Source organism: Astatotilapia calliptera, chromosome 7 (genome assembly GCF_900246225.1).
Source record: "Astatotilapia calliptera chromosome 7, fAstCal1.2, whole genome shotgun sequence".
In the NCBI taxonomy this organism is placed as follows: domain Eukaryota; kingdom Metazoa; phylum Chordata; class Actinopteri; order Cichliformes; family Cichlidae; genus Astatotilapia; species Astatotilapia calliptera.
This window is the reverse complement of record NC_039308.1, coordinates 20,731,898-20,746,683: the sequence shown is the minus strand read 5'-3', so window position 1 is coordinate 20,746,683 and position 14,786 is coordinate 20,731,898. Positions and strand designations below refer to the sequence as shown.

At 41.3% G+C, this 14,786-nt stretch overlaps 1 protein-coding gene across 1 annotated transcript in view; it reads left to right on the top strand.

Moving 5' to 3' along the window:
- The window catches only part of pappaa (pregnancy-associated plasma protein A, pappalysin 1a), a 115,377-nt gene that overhangs the window by 85,631 nt on the left and 14,960 nt on the right, over positions 1-14,786 (top strand). The window contains exons 15-19 of the mRNA XM_026173684.1: positions 7,685-7,868; positions 10,269-10,470; positions 10,586-10,790; positions 11,490-11,637; positions 11,830-11,945. Coding sequence (XP_026029469.1) covers positions 7,685-7,868; positions 10,269-10,470; positions 10,586-10,790; positions 11,490-11,637; positions 11,830-11,945 — 855 coding nt within the window. The remainder of the gene's footprint in view (positions 1-7,684; positions 7,869-10,268; positions 10,471-10,585; positions 10,791-11,489; positions 11,638-11,829; positions 11,946-14,786) is intronic.

The window sequence follows — 14,786 nt, the reverse complement described above, 5'->3', positions numbered from 1 at the left end:
GTGACATGGAACTGAATCTGAGCCCCAAAGAGAGAATAAGAGTTATGCTTTTGCACCATATTGTGTTTTCACCGTTCTTTCATAGCAAGAAGAATGATTTTCAGTCAAATGATCCCTACAATCAGTATATTTAATTTCAAAATCAGCCACCCTGGAAATCAACCTACCATCTGGATAATTGTCAGATACTTCTTCCACCACAGGTACTTTTGGATCTTAGGTCCACAGGAGGCAAGACCGTAATACAGGTACATCAGGACATGGATCATCGCATTCATATGTGCACCAAAGAATGCTGCAGTAGAAGAAACAATACGTTTTTAATTTTGTTCTGCTTACTATAGTTAAAAAAAAAAAAATCTTAAACTGAGTTGCTCTGAACTCCTGCTGTCTGTATCCAATAAAAAGACAATAGTTGAGGGGGGTGGGAGATACAAACAAGTGTAGGTCCAGGGGCCCATGAATCCAGATTAAACTATCCAAGCTACATATGACGATACTATGCTTGTGGGTTTCAGTGAAATTTGTCATCTAGCTTCCTCATCAGTGTTCAGACTCAGTTTACTCTCAGTCACAATCATCTACTTGCAAATATACATATAGCTGCACCTGTGTTTACTAATTAGCAAGTGATAGCGTGTTATCATGCTAAATACATACTGTGAACATGATAAACATTGTACCCAATAGTAAACTTCAACGATTAAATGCTATTACTCTCAACATGTTGCCTTGTTGGCATTAGCACTTAGCTCAAAGTGCTCCTCTGCCTGTGGTATACCTTTACAGAGTTGCTAGCATGGCTGTTAATATGCAGATGCATATTATTTAAAAAAAAAAAAAAAAAAAAAAAAAATAAGCTCAACAAACAACAATAATGAATACATTAACCAGTAGTGAATAAAAGGTTTATAGACAAGTAGCTCCACATGTTTGGTTTAGCTTCCTGAAGCATCCATCAAGGCATTTGTGTCTCTTCCCAGCCCTCGCCCAGTATAAACCACAAAACTACAGAGCCGGTGAAGGCTTTATCAACAGCAATGCTGATAAATTCATATATATATATCATATAGCTGATGTCTGCTGTGTTGTAAGCTACTCACACTGTCCTCCTGCCACCCACTTGATGCCAATCCACCAGAGCGTGAACATGGAGCAATGATGGTAGACGTGCAGGAAGGTGACCTGGTTAAATTTTTTCCTCAGGATGAAAAACACAGTGTCCAGATACTCAATGCCTTTGGAGATGAAATACCTCCACAGAGCTCCTGCCACCTGACTCCCGCAGAAATAAAGAAGGGGAAGAAAAAGACTGTTAACATATGAACATATATGATCAAGAGCTACATGTGTGTGAACTCTGATTTTGGAAATCCTAACCTCAACCCGAGACTGACTCACTTGTGGTTTCTGTTTCAAACTACGTCATAGAGCAACAGGAAGGAAGGTGAAACTGAACACCATTCAACTCCGGCTTGTACTTTTTTCTGATAACAGGCCCGTGCTCTAAATGTATGGATGCCTCTCATGTTTCTAAAAGCTCTCTGAGTGACGTGCCCCTGGCAGGCTGACTGTAATTTTCTGAACCATGGGTACAGTGGAGAATTAATAACAGGTAGGGATCTGGTTCCAAGGAAACTAATTATTGTAGACACAAAAGTCTTAAGATAGTAAGTTACATAAACAGCTGAAGTCCCACTACTATATTCAGAGTTTATCTATGCAAGCGTGTGTGTGTGTGTGTGTGTGTGTGTGTGTGTGTGTGTGTGTGTGTGTGTGTGTGTGTGTGTGTGTGTGCAGTCGGGAGAGTTGGGGTATCCAATTTCCTTTTTTTTTGAATGCCTTCTTGTGAACGCTGTCTGTTTTCCACATTCTGCAACGGTAAAATACGACTTAGAGGCGGATATTTGTTTTACCTTATGGGCAACAGTTGTTGACAAAACTCGCCTCATGGTTGACTCTGAGAAAAAAACTCTTTCCCACAGAGGGGAATAAACTTATTCGAATATGAGCTTTTTTCCACTAAGACTTGTTTTATGGGGAGATGTACGAAATTATTTACCGGGTTACAAGCAATGATAATATCGGATGTTGACTCCTCAGCGTCATCATTTTCTATCTATTGAGAAAACTTATTGTTAAAGTATTGAAGAAAAAAACTATTCTGCCGTCTCACTCCTCCTTGACCCGCGGTGTGTGTGTGTGTGTGTGTGTGTGTGTGTGTGTGTGTGTGTGTGTGTGTGTGTGTGTGTGTGTGTGTGTGTGTGTGTGTGTGTGTGTGTGTGTGTGTGTGTGAGATCGGCGGCGTTGTTTGAACGGAATGCTGACATAATATTCACGGATTCTTCCTCGCGATTGGTAGAACTGTCACAGATATCGACTCCCCTCCCGTTTCTTCTCTCATTTTATCCTAGTCTAGCGAAGCATCTGTTTTTCGCATCTTTCTCTTGACAATACCAATAGTTAGAGAGGGTTTTTTTTGTTTGTTTGTTTGTTTGTTTGTTTGTTTTTTTGATTGCCTTCTTGCGAACGCCGTCTGTTTTCCGCATTCTGCAACGGTAAAATACGACTTTGAGACGGATATTTGTTTTACCAAATGGACAATTGCTGTTGACAAAACTCGCCTCATGGTTGACTCTGAGAAAAAAACTCTTTCCCACAGAGGGGGGTGCTTTAATAAACTTATTCGAATATGAGCTTTTTTCCCCGCTAAGACTTGTTTTATGGGGAGATGTAAGAAATTATTTACCGGGTTACAAGCAATGATAATATCGGATGTTGACTCCTCAGCGTCATCATTTTCTATCTATTGAGAAAACTTATTGTTAAAGTATTGAAGAAAAAACTCTCTACTTTAGTCTGACAAGGAGCAGGTTGCGCAAAACCTACCTCATATAGATGTTTTAATAATAATAATAATAATATTTTTGGGGGGCGTGTTATAGGATATAAGCATTGAGAAAAAACTGATATCTGCTGTCTCACTCCTCCTTGACCCGCGGTGTGTGTGTGTGTGTGTGTGTGTGGAACAAGATCGCCTGTCGCTGGTTTGTTTTTCAGTCTCTCAAAAGGAACAGTAGTTTTTTACACATAGGCAGCCTGTAGGTTACAAGCGGATAGAAAGTTCTTCTTTTCATCACAAGCTATGGTGTATCTTAAAGGTTTTTTAACAGCGTCTGTATTATAGGAAAATAAAATGCTATTGAAATCTCTACAGGAAGTCACTCTTTATTTCCATTACAAACGCCGGTGCAGCTTAAGAAAGTAAAATTACATCCGCTCTGTCTCTCTATACATCACTGAATCAGCTGCTGCATCACCGCTGTGCTTAGGGAACATGACGCAACAGGTCTGAAAATGACTAGACACTTCCGGAGTATTTCCGGTAGGGTTATAAGGTCCGGATCGAGATTGAATATGTCATATTCAAAGCCTTCTTCTTTGGGAGAGCAGATCTCATCGGACACAGGAACGCTGCAGAAGGAAATCCAACTTGTGTCTGTGCCTTAGAAATTGTGACGGGCTCCACCTCTCTGCTTTTTTATTCCCCTCCAACAGATGGCGCGCTTCCGGAGGTTTCCCCCCTCCCTCTAAAAACTTTTTTTTCCCTACAACAGATGACGCGCTTCCGGGGGTTCACCCCTCCCTTCTCAGGCTGCAATTCCATACGGTTAGCAACAGATGGCGCGCTTCCTGGGGTTCACCCCTCCTTTCTCAGGGTGCAATTCGATACGGTTAGCAACAGATGGCGCGCTTCCGGGGTTCGCCCCCCTTTCTCCGGATACGATTCGTCACGCGGGGGGTTCGCCCCCCTTTCTCCGGATACGATTCGTCACGCGGGGGGTTTCCCACGGAGGGGAGGGGCGGGAGGTCAAAAGGTCGTGATTAGGGCCATCAATCACTTCGGATCAAATTTTGTCATAAGCTGTATGGGATTATCTCTCTTATAGGCATTCCCTTTTACAGATATGACCATTCCCTGCCATGAAACAGCGTTTAGGTATCTGAATTAAAATAACCCCATCGCAAGTCACCATCTGATAAAAAAGATAATCTCAATGAAGTAAAGTATCTATTATCCTAAATTCATATACATATACAATGTTGTTGTGGACAACACGCTGGTGTGGTGGTTAGCACTGTTGTCACAGCAAGAAGGCCCTGGCTTCAAATCCAGGCGGGGCACTTTCAGCGTATTCTCTTTGTGGCTTCTCTCTGGGCTCTCTAATATCCTGTCATAGTATGTATGTTTTTATACATGAGTTAGGTCAATGGGTAACCCTGAATTGTTCATAGGTGCAAATGCTTGTCTGTATCTCCCGGTTAGCCCTGTGACAGACTGGGGGCCTGTCCTCGTGTCACTTACCCTGTAACCTTTTCTTTTTGTAAATATTAATGGTAATAGCTAGGTGTGCCCCTTAGGTCAGTTGTACACACAAGAGATCTAACCCTCAACTAAATCTGTGTTCATCAAACAAACAAACATGTGCTTGCTATTGGCCCAACAAGGATGTGAGCATGTAAATCCCTTTATAGATTCTTAGGAAAACCTTGTAGATCAAAATGTTGCCTGTAAAATTAAAATCACCCTGCTTGTTGACATGTTACGCTGAAATGCTCCTCACACTTATAAAATATGGGGTCTATGGGTTTCTGACTAAAGTTACATTCTCAGTAGCACGCTGCTGTTGTGACCACACCGTTATCCAGAATCATTTGGGCAACCATTCGCTGATATTGCCAGTATGAATATTTCACAAATACAACCTTTGATTCTTAGAACAGGATTTTCACAAAAAAATGTTTTATAAGAGGTTTTCCGCGAGGACTGACACATAAATTATACTTAATTCTTAGTAATTCTACTATTTATCATTGCAGATCTATCTTCCAATTAATGTTCAACCATGCTATAATTTGCTTGTTTGCCATCTATAAGAAGACAAATCCCTAAGTTGAGGAAGGGGTTGTCTGTTGGTTCATTTGTCTGTAGGTCTGTCTGGCTTGAATTAGGAAGCATAGCCAAGGGTTATTAAAATCGCTACTGGAAGAGAAACAGGCAGCTGTAAATTTTTTAAAGGAAGGAAAATTCCCACACATTTACACACATAGTAGCACACACAAACCTACATATATACTCACTTTAGAAAGTGCTCTTCCCTTTTTGCACACCTAGCTGTCTTGTAGATTTTTATTATTAATCTATTTACAAATGCTCCTCACACTTATAAAAGATCAAAAGAATTAAGAGGAAAGTATTTGACTCGTTGTTCTGAAGCAACAGGTCTGTGCTTTAGGTCATTGTTATGCTGGGAGGTTTAGGACCCCCTTCGCCCCATGTCATATCCACCTGGGGTGAAACCCTTTTCAAGAATCTCTCTCTACTTTATCAATCACTCTTTCACCAGTGCCCCTGTCATAACAGGAAGTTTCCACCGCTTTGACCAAAAACATCACATTTATGGAATATCTTCATCTTGCTCTGAGGCCTTTTCATACCAGACTCTAAGTGGGCCCTTATGTGTGTTTTACTCAACTCTCTCTGGCCACTTTACAGGAAAAAATAAATAAAAAGCCCTGATAGATGGAGTCATCCTGAGATGGTCATCCCTCTGTCAGATTTTTCCCCATCTTTGCACAGCATTTTTGAAACGCTGTTTTAGTGATAGATGGGTTCTCTATCACCTCCCTCACCAAAGCACAAACACATCTAGGTAAACGTGTGTGTTTATGTGTATTTGTATGTGTAGGGTGTAGTATTGACCACACTTGTGAAGTGCATATTAGCTCGTACCTTATCCCACACATGCACAATTTTGCAAGTGTACTTAAGATTTTCACATATTTTAAAAGAGATGTTTCAATGTTGCTTCTATGGTCCACATTGCTTCTCCACAGCTTCACATCTCAACTGACTCATTCAACTCTTCACCCAGTTGTTTTCCAGAAGGCGCTCACATGCAATGCATATGTTACCTTGTTGGACATCCAAATATGAAAGGAGCTTATTTATTTTGAGGGAACCCGATACTGTTACGCAGTATCATGTAACGGGATTGAGATGAAAGACAGATATACACGGAAACAGAGAGAAGATTATGAAACAATACATTTGTATTGCCAGCTGAGTCCAGTTTGTGTTGAAGTTTGGCCTCGCTTTAAAAAGATGTGTGTAATTAAAGTCAACCAGTGTAATTGATGGGTTACCCACACAGGTTTCTCTTCTGGTTCTGAGAATAAAAAGTCAAAAAGATTGAGCTCTAACAGCTTTGTTGTGAGCTTTCTTGGCACGACTATCGATTTAAACATTCCTGTTGGATTACATGGTTCTACTTAATGGAAGAGGATAAAAAAAAATTGAGGGTTAACCCATTCAGATAAATTTCGTCTCATCTCTGAAAACCTCACACTACAAGCCAAATAACTGGAGCAATGAGACCTATTTTTGATAGAGAATAAACCTAACACGAGGAAACTTTTCTAGTTAAAAAAAAACAGTTAGAAAGGATTTTGAAGTATTCTGATTGCCCTGTCAGTTCTCAGGAGTTCAAGAAAATATTGTTTTCTAATGCTATATTCTCTAGACAATATTCTTCCCTTGAACAGAATGGTTTCACATAGCCATGTGTAGAGTGTGTCCACACACACACACACACACACACACACACACACACACACACACACACACACACACACACACAATAAATGCAAAACGTCTGGCAATTGAGAAGTAATTTACCTTAATGATAATCCCTTATACTGGAACCTTTATCTTGCTGGCGATTTAAGCATGCCTCTGTATGAAATAGTGGAGCTATGCTGCCACTGCTGGGTTTGCTCTTGTTTGAGTCTGTTTCTTGTGGATTTTGCATGTTCTCCCCATGTGTGGATTTCCTCTTGGTTCCTACCACATTCCAACAACATGTAAAGGCCCAGGCACACAGGATACCCTCTGTAGTCTTTCAAAAGTTGGAGAGGCTGCCTTGATTTTCAGAAGGGAGCAACGGAAAGCCACTTGTTCCTATTTGTTTATGAAATTACAAACTCAGTAAATATGAAGTAACCTTTCTACTTTTTTCCCCCTTTCATTTTGTACTATTTCCAGCATATTGTTTATCTCTTACCTAAATATAATAACGACTTTCTTATGTTTTGTGACTACACATAAATTCAGAAAGAGGATGAATAATGGATGTAGACTAAACCCACAGGGGTTTGCCTTCTATTTGTAGAAGACTTTATGTGCGTGCGTGTGTCTGTGTGTGTTTCTCAGCTGTCACACTTCCACTGAAGTCAATCTGTTTAGGGTTAGGGCTGATTGTGCAGTTGCTGGATATCAGTTGTCTGAAGTACATGACTTGACCTTACAAATGCTATCAGCAGTTACTTGAGCTGCTGAGTGGCCTGTGAGGCTTACTGACATACAGTAAGCTAAGCCCGATCAGGCTTTGTTAGGTTACACGCTGATTAGGAACTTGTTGAAATGATTGCAGAATTGCTGTAGTCATTTTTTTTGTGAGGTAAACATTTATAGGACAAGTGCACTACATCAGTCTGTCGCATCAATATGCAAATTAAAGCTTGCATCAATGAATATTATTATATATCTATGTAGACTATGTTGTAAAACTTATATTTCTTTATTTGTTATTTACTTTGTGTTATATCATGTCTTGTTTTCCAGTCAGAGACTTCAGTAACAATAACTTGTGCAAATGGGAAGTGGAACAAACAGGTATCATGCGAGCCTGTGGACTGTGGTTTACCAGACAAGTATCATGTTCATCCTGCCATTTTCAACTTTCCAGAGGGCACTACCTATGGCAAAAAGAGCACATTTCAGTGTCGAGAACCTGCCCAGCTAATGGGTGAGTTGCCTAGCGGAGCACTGACATATCCATGTTCAGATTCATATTTACAGGGTACCCTTCAGAGATCTTTTCCAATAAATATATACACCCGCTGGTCACTTTATTAGTTACACTTGTTGTGTTTGCTAATGCTATTATCTAATCAGTGACTTTGAACATGGTTTGCAGAGAATGGACCAAAAAAGAGAAAATATCCAGATAGCAGCTGTTCTCCTGGCACAAAAGCAATGGTGCCAGAGGTCAGAAACAAAAAAGAATGGCTAGGCTGGTTTTAGCTGATAGAAAAGCAACAGTAACCATGAAGCAAATGGGCTACAGCAGCAGAAGACTGCACCAAGTGTCACTTCTGTCAGCTAAGAACGGGAAACTGAGGCTATGATTCACATGGGCTGAACAAAATTAGACAATAAAACACTGAAGAAACATTCCCTGCTCTAATGAGTCAGGATTTCTGATGTGATACTCAGATGGTAGGTTCAGAATCTGGTGTAAACCAGATAAAAGCATGGATCCATCCTGTCTTGTATCAGTTGTGTAATGGTGTGAGGCTATTTTCTTGTCACACTTTGGGAGCCTTAGTACCAACCAAAGCCTACCTGAGTATTGTTGTTGATAATCTCCATCCCTTTATCATGACGGTGTAATCATCTTCTGTCAGCTGCTTCCAGTATTTGACATTGCCTTTTGAAAATTAGCACCGTATCACAAAATGATCTCAAACTGGTTTCTAGAAGATGACAATGAGAAGAATCTCTGAAGAATTTTTCTGGCACTTTGTTGAATCTATCCCATGAAGAATTAAAGCAGTTCTGAAGGTCAAGGGTGGTCCAACCAGATGCCCCACACATGGATCCCGAATGCCTAGATCTATACAGAATCAAAAGGAACCTAAGAGCCTTTATCATGAACTAAATGTGGATTTGGCCAACTTCAAGCCAATAGCATCAAGTGCAGCATCTACCAAGGAGATCCTTTGTCCCCAATGGTCATTGACAAGACTGGCTACAGATACTGACTATGGAATGGAGCAATCATCAGCCACCTCCTCTACATGGATGACATCAAGCTGTACGCTAGGACTGAATGAGACATTGTTCACTGATCCACACCACCAAGATCTACAGCAACATCATTGGAATGTCATTTGGACTAGATAAATGTAGTCGGATGTTAACAAAGAGAGGAAAAGTAGTCAGAACTGAGGGAATTGCACTACCAGAAGGGAACATTGCAGACATTAAGGACGGCTACAAGTACCTGGGAATTCCACAGGCAAATGACAACCACAAATGAGAAATGGAAACTCCAACCACCAAATACCTGCAAAAGGTCAGGCAAATCCTGAGAAGTCAGTTGAACTGGAAGAACAAGATCCGTTTTATCAACAGCTACACCCTGCAGGTTATCAGGTTCTCTGCTGGGATAATAAGCTGACCAAAGGAGGAGATAGAGGCCACTGACATCAAGACAAGGAAGCTCCTCATCATGCATGGAGGGTTTCACCCCAAATCCAGCACCCCAAGACGTAACACTAAATGTAAGGAAGATTTGGGGAGTGTCAGAATCACTGTCCAGGATGTGACAACAAACATCCATGAGTACATAGGAAGATGGCCACAACCAAGGATGATGGCCAGAGCTAGCAAAAGAGCCCTGCATGGTGACATCCAGAAGTCCTACCAGTGGCTGGACAAAGCTGGACTGAAAGATAGCGCAGAGGCACTAATCATGGCAGCACAGGAACAAGTTCTGAGCACAAGATCCACAGAGGCTGGGGTCTAGACAGACAGACAAACTGGTGATAGATAATCACACGGACATAGTAGTGGTGGACGAGCAGAGGAAGACAGCGGTAGAGATAGATGAATGATGAAGAAAGTAACAAGTAACCAAGTAACAGAACTATAAGGAAGAAGGAACATGAGAAGCTGGAGAAGTTTCAAGGGAAAAGAACTCAAGAAGATATGGAGTGGGGAGGTAACAGTGGTCCCAGTGGTAATCGGAGCACTTGGTGCTGTGGCCCCCAAGCTAGGCAAGTGGCTCCAGCAGATCCCAAAAACAATATTCGAGATGCGCAGTCCTAGAAACAGCAGAGATACTGTGCAGGACCCTCAAGCTCCCAGGACTCTGGTAGAGCACCCGAGCTTGCAGGATAGAGCGCCCACAGGGGCAAGAGGGGATGTTCTTGCTAATAATTTTAGAGGTTTCTTCCCACTGATTGCCAAGGAACACAGAAAAGACCCTTAAACTAAGACCACCTTTTTTCAAACAACCTCAAATTTGGCTTTGCACTACAACTCATAGTTTTGAAGCCGACTGCATCTGATCTGACCTAGTTTTACTGATTCACTGACCTGTATGCTTTTCCATTTATCCTTTCCTTTTTCGTTTCTCTAGGTACAAACAACACGCTTACCTGCCTCGAGGATGGTCTATGGTCCTTCCCAGAGGCTCTATGTGAGCTTCGTTGCCCAGCCCCTCCTCTTGTACCCAATGCTGTGCTGCAGACAAAACGTTGCCAGCAGTCAGACTTAAAAGTTGGCACACTCTGCAAGTACAAGTGCAGGCCAGGCTACCATGTTACCAATAAACCCAAGCGGTAAAGAAATAAACTGAAATTTTTTTTGTTCATTTTTTGCTACTTTGAAACTTTGTTCCCACATGAAATTAGGGTCTGCACGTGATTCAATTAATCATCTCTCTTTTCCTTTTAGGCGTGCATTCAAACGCCAGTGCACAGAAGACGGCACCTGGCTCGAGGGATCTTGCGAGCCCGTGACTTGTGATCCTCCACCTCCGATCTTCCATGGCTCCTATAACTGTACCAATGGGTTTCGTTTTGACAGTACCTGCACCCTAAACTGCTCTGACCCTGCTGGTAATACTGCTATCGCCGGCACAGGACGCTCTGCCCATACGGTGAGGCTGCTGCACCCTACTTGCAAGCAGGTCTGTCCATCTCTTTCCTCTCTGTCTATTCTTGCTTTGCCAGTGTCCTTGTCTTCTCTTTTTTATCTCTTCTTTGCACCCTCACAGTTCTTTTTTGTGTTGTTTGTTCAGCATAACTTAGTAATAAATAATATAATCACAGATAAATATAGTGCATTTAAAACAATTTGTACCACCAGGCTGATTCTCCAGGATTACTGGTAATGTTGTTTGTTTGGAAATCACTACAGACAAATTGTTATTAATATACTCTTGTGTAATATCATACATAATTACTAATGACCAATGATAATGTACTAAATTAACGAATTAATGACTGAAAAATAAGATACAGCCTTTATCCTGGCTGTTTTTTTCTGATACGTCTTTCTCTGCCCTGCCTGCTTTTCTCCCTGTCTCCCTTAGCCCTACTCAATTTGACGCCATGCTAATTAGATTGCTATTGATTTCCAGAACAGCCCTGCTGCCACAGACTTTTGAAATGTATACACCTTTTAATCTGTTCTGCCTCTTCGACGTTGTGGGTTGGATGCCTACTAAAAATTGGATTGTATTTCCCTGTACAGTGGCATGGCATCTCAGTGTCCTTGGCCTAGTAGTGTTTGTGCACCTGTGTGTATGTCTGTATGTGTATAATTATTTGTCTGTCAATATATGTGTTATTTTCAGGGCAAAGGGTCCAATGAGATCCGCTGTCGAAAAGATGGAAATTGGACAGGGTCGTTCCGCCTGTGCCCACACAGCCAAGGCCAGTGTTCTTTACCTCAAAACCTCCATTATAGCCTGCAATACTCATGCAAACGAGGACACGGCATAGGTCTGTATGCACAAATCTACTGTTACTTAATGCTTTTTTTATACTAGGTTCATCTTTCACACATTGCCAAACCATTGTGACATAGTCTCACAATGGTTTGGCAATGACGAGGAAAATAAATCTCGGCATTCGTGGTGTTGATCTTTCATTAGTGTAATTCTCTCTGTCACTTTGTCACACAAACAAACACAGGTGAGGAGTGTGAGCTGACATGTAGAGAGGGGAACAACGATGTTGTGATCCTCCCTCACAATATGACCGTAGGAAAAGTAATGAAGGAGCACTGGAGAAATCCACCTAAGTTGAAGGTAAGTTTGCATGTGTTTGTGTGCGCCTCACAGCTCTGAGAGACCCACTTCACGAAGTTCTGTGAAGCACAGCTCTTCTCCTTGGAATTTCACATATAGTTCCTTGATCCTGACTCCATCGCTTGCAATGCAAAATGCCAACCCAATGCCATACAAATATTTGGATTAGAGGCATAGCAACCTTTTAAAATTTATTCTTGACAACAAGTATGAAAACCTCCTGCTGCCCACTTTCCTTTCAGTCTTCAAGATGATATAGTAGTAGATATAGTGGAGAGATAATGAGGTACAAGAACTTTATTCCCAAGGTGTAAAGATTTTTTTCTAAATTCCAGTGTATTTGTCTTGCTGAAGAATTGTTGTGAGGCACTTGTTTTCACCCTCACTGCCACTGTGACCAACCTTATTCATTCAGGTTAATCACTGTTAAAGAACACTGAAGCTCACTGGTAATTGGCCTAATTTAGATATACCTTACAGGTACTTAAATAATAAAGTGTTCTTTTTTTGGCAGATAGCAAAACACAGAGGTAGGAGGCTGTGGTGGAGAAGGTCACATAGCACAGGACCGTACATTTTGTCTCTTTTGGGGCTCTCCGACACAACCATGGTGTCATTTGAGATATTCATGAAGATTATGGTTGAGGTCAGCAGCTGTGTAGAGGTACAGCTGGACTGTGTGTGTTGTCTAAATTCTAATTTTACTCTCAAAATGTATCAATGCCACAAATGTTGAATCTGCCTTAAGTACTTTTGTCAGCTTAATGCCCTTTTAGCTGTAGAACAAGAGACAGGTCTTACTAAATAGCATCGAGTTTTGAAACTAGAGAAGTCGCGCCTGACCAAAAGAGTACATTTTATTTTTCTCTTTTTTTTTCTCCGACAACACCTTTTGTTTCTGTTTCAGAGTCACACTGAGTCAGCAGTTGGTGGTGGATGCCGGGGGAGGGGTGGGTTAGGCCATGTGGACACGAAATGATCTGCTTTTATGGATTTGTGTAATTGATATGATTTGTGCTCAGGGGTCATTTCAAACCTGAGGTTATGCTGTTGGGTCCATCTGATAGTGTAAGAGAAGTCAGAGAAGTGATGTTGGTAGGATGACTGTTAAAGAGTAGGAAAGTGTGTTGAGGATAAGCGGTTAGAAGAGGTAAAGCTTTCAAGGTAATGACCACAAGTCTAAGCAAGTGTAATGTTTTGTTTTGTCCCTCCTTCTGCCAGCTCATCCTGTGTTGATATATCATAATTAATGCGAGCACACAGTCTCATCCCGAACATATACACGCAGTCATAAGCAACTACCGTAGCATCTAAAAGGGCTAACAGAAATTTGCCTTATGGCACAGGAGTGGCCAGGGGTGATCATAAATGATAAGAAATCAGTTTATATTCCTCCTAATGACTAATGGTCCTAGTCTGGCCACCCTATAAAAATGGTCTGCCACTCATGTGGCAAGATGTTCCCAATGGTAGCATGTTAGATTTGCGATCACATAATTGTCATAGTGCTATTACTGACATTAATGGTGAACCTTGTTCCTACTCAGTTAATTCTAGTATCAAAAAAAAGATGAAAAATAAAACTGAATGACCACCCAAGAGATAAGGATGCAAAAACACAGAAATACAAGATAAAAAGGGTATTAACAAAACAGAACAGAAGGATACTGCAGTAGTGGGAAGTGAAAAATAATAATAGTCATGGTGAAGGCTAACAGTTGTAATAACACCAGGAATGCTGTAAGTAGGAATTGGCAAACTATCCCTAGAGGGTGGAATTCTTCATGCACCATCTACAAGAGAATTAATGTCCCCACTTTCTAGTTCTACTTTGCTGAGCTGGAAATCAGCGTTGCCCACCTTAGTAAGTGATGTTGATTTATTGCCTTTAAACTAGTTGTATTTTGGTTCTTAGTGTGACCCACTTAGAATTCTCTCCTCCTTCTTTATCTCCACCTTCCCTCTTTCTTTTCCCTGTCTCTCTATCTATGACTACTCTGTGCCCTCAGCACCCTCCTCCCCCTTTATCAGCAAAATTACCCTGTCGGGCTTACTGCAGAATTAGTCATTTTCTATATGACATGACCTCTTCTGTGGTGGTGCTGAGATAGGGATCTATTTTTATGTGGTATCAGTCCCCTGGGGAGGCTTCAGAGGGTGAGGATCCCATACGTAGTGAGGGGTGAGGCCAGGCTACAATCATGGATTATCATGATTTACGACATTGCAGTGAGAGGAAAGAGAGAGAGAATGAGAGAGAAGGGGAGAGTTTCTAGATGACATCATCACTGTAGAGCACAAGAAGGAAAGAAAGAAAAAGTACAGCATTTGCAAAAAGTTTCACCTGAAATATAAAATAATGTTCTCAGTATTCCACCGTATATACTGACCATTAGAGCCCTTCCCTGTAGACGCACAGGCATACACACACACAGCAGGCATGTCTGGACTCAGCTATGCAGTACTATATCACAGTAGTAGAAGCATCACTCTCACAGCTCTCAGTTGCCCTCAGATGCTATGTTGTTGATTCTCTCCACCTTGAAGCCTGTATCTTTCTTTTTGCATTGATTTGCTGACACGACTGTAATGAAAAATACCTTAGTTTGCAGCAACAAAAGAAAAGAATGTCAACTTTGTGAGATATTGGGGCACAATGGATCTGAAAAATGGACCAGCTGAGGTCAGCGGGGTTTTGCTGCAAATGGTGCTTTTGGTCATGGCCAGTACTATATAAGCTCGATTTACATATCCTATAAGCAAAGCATCTGTTTGCCTGTTCACGTACAAATTCCCAACATGGGACACAGACTTTATGAGGTCACAGTCGTGAAATTAAAA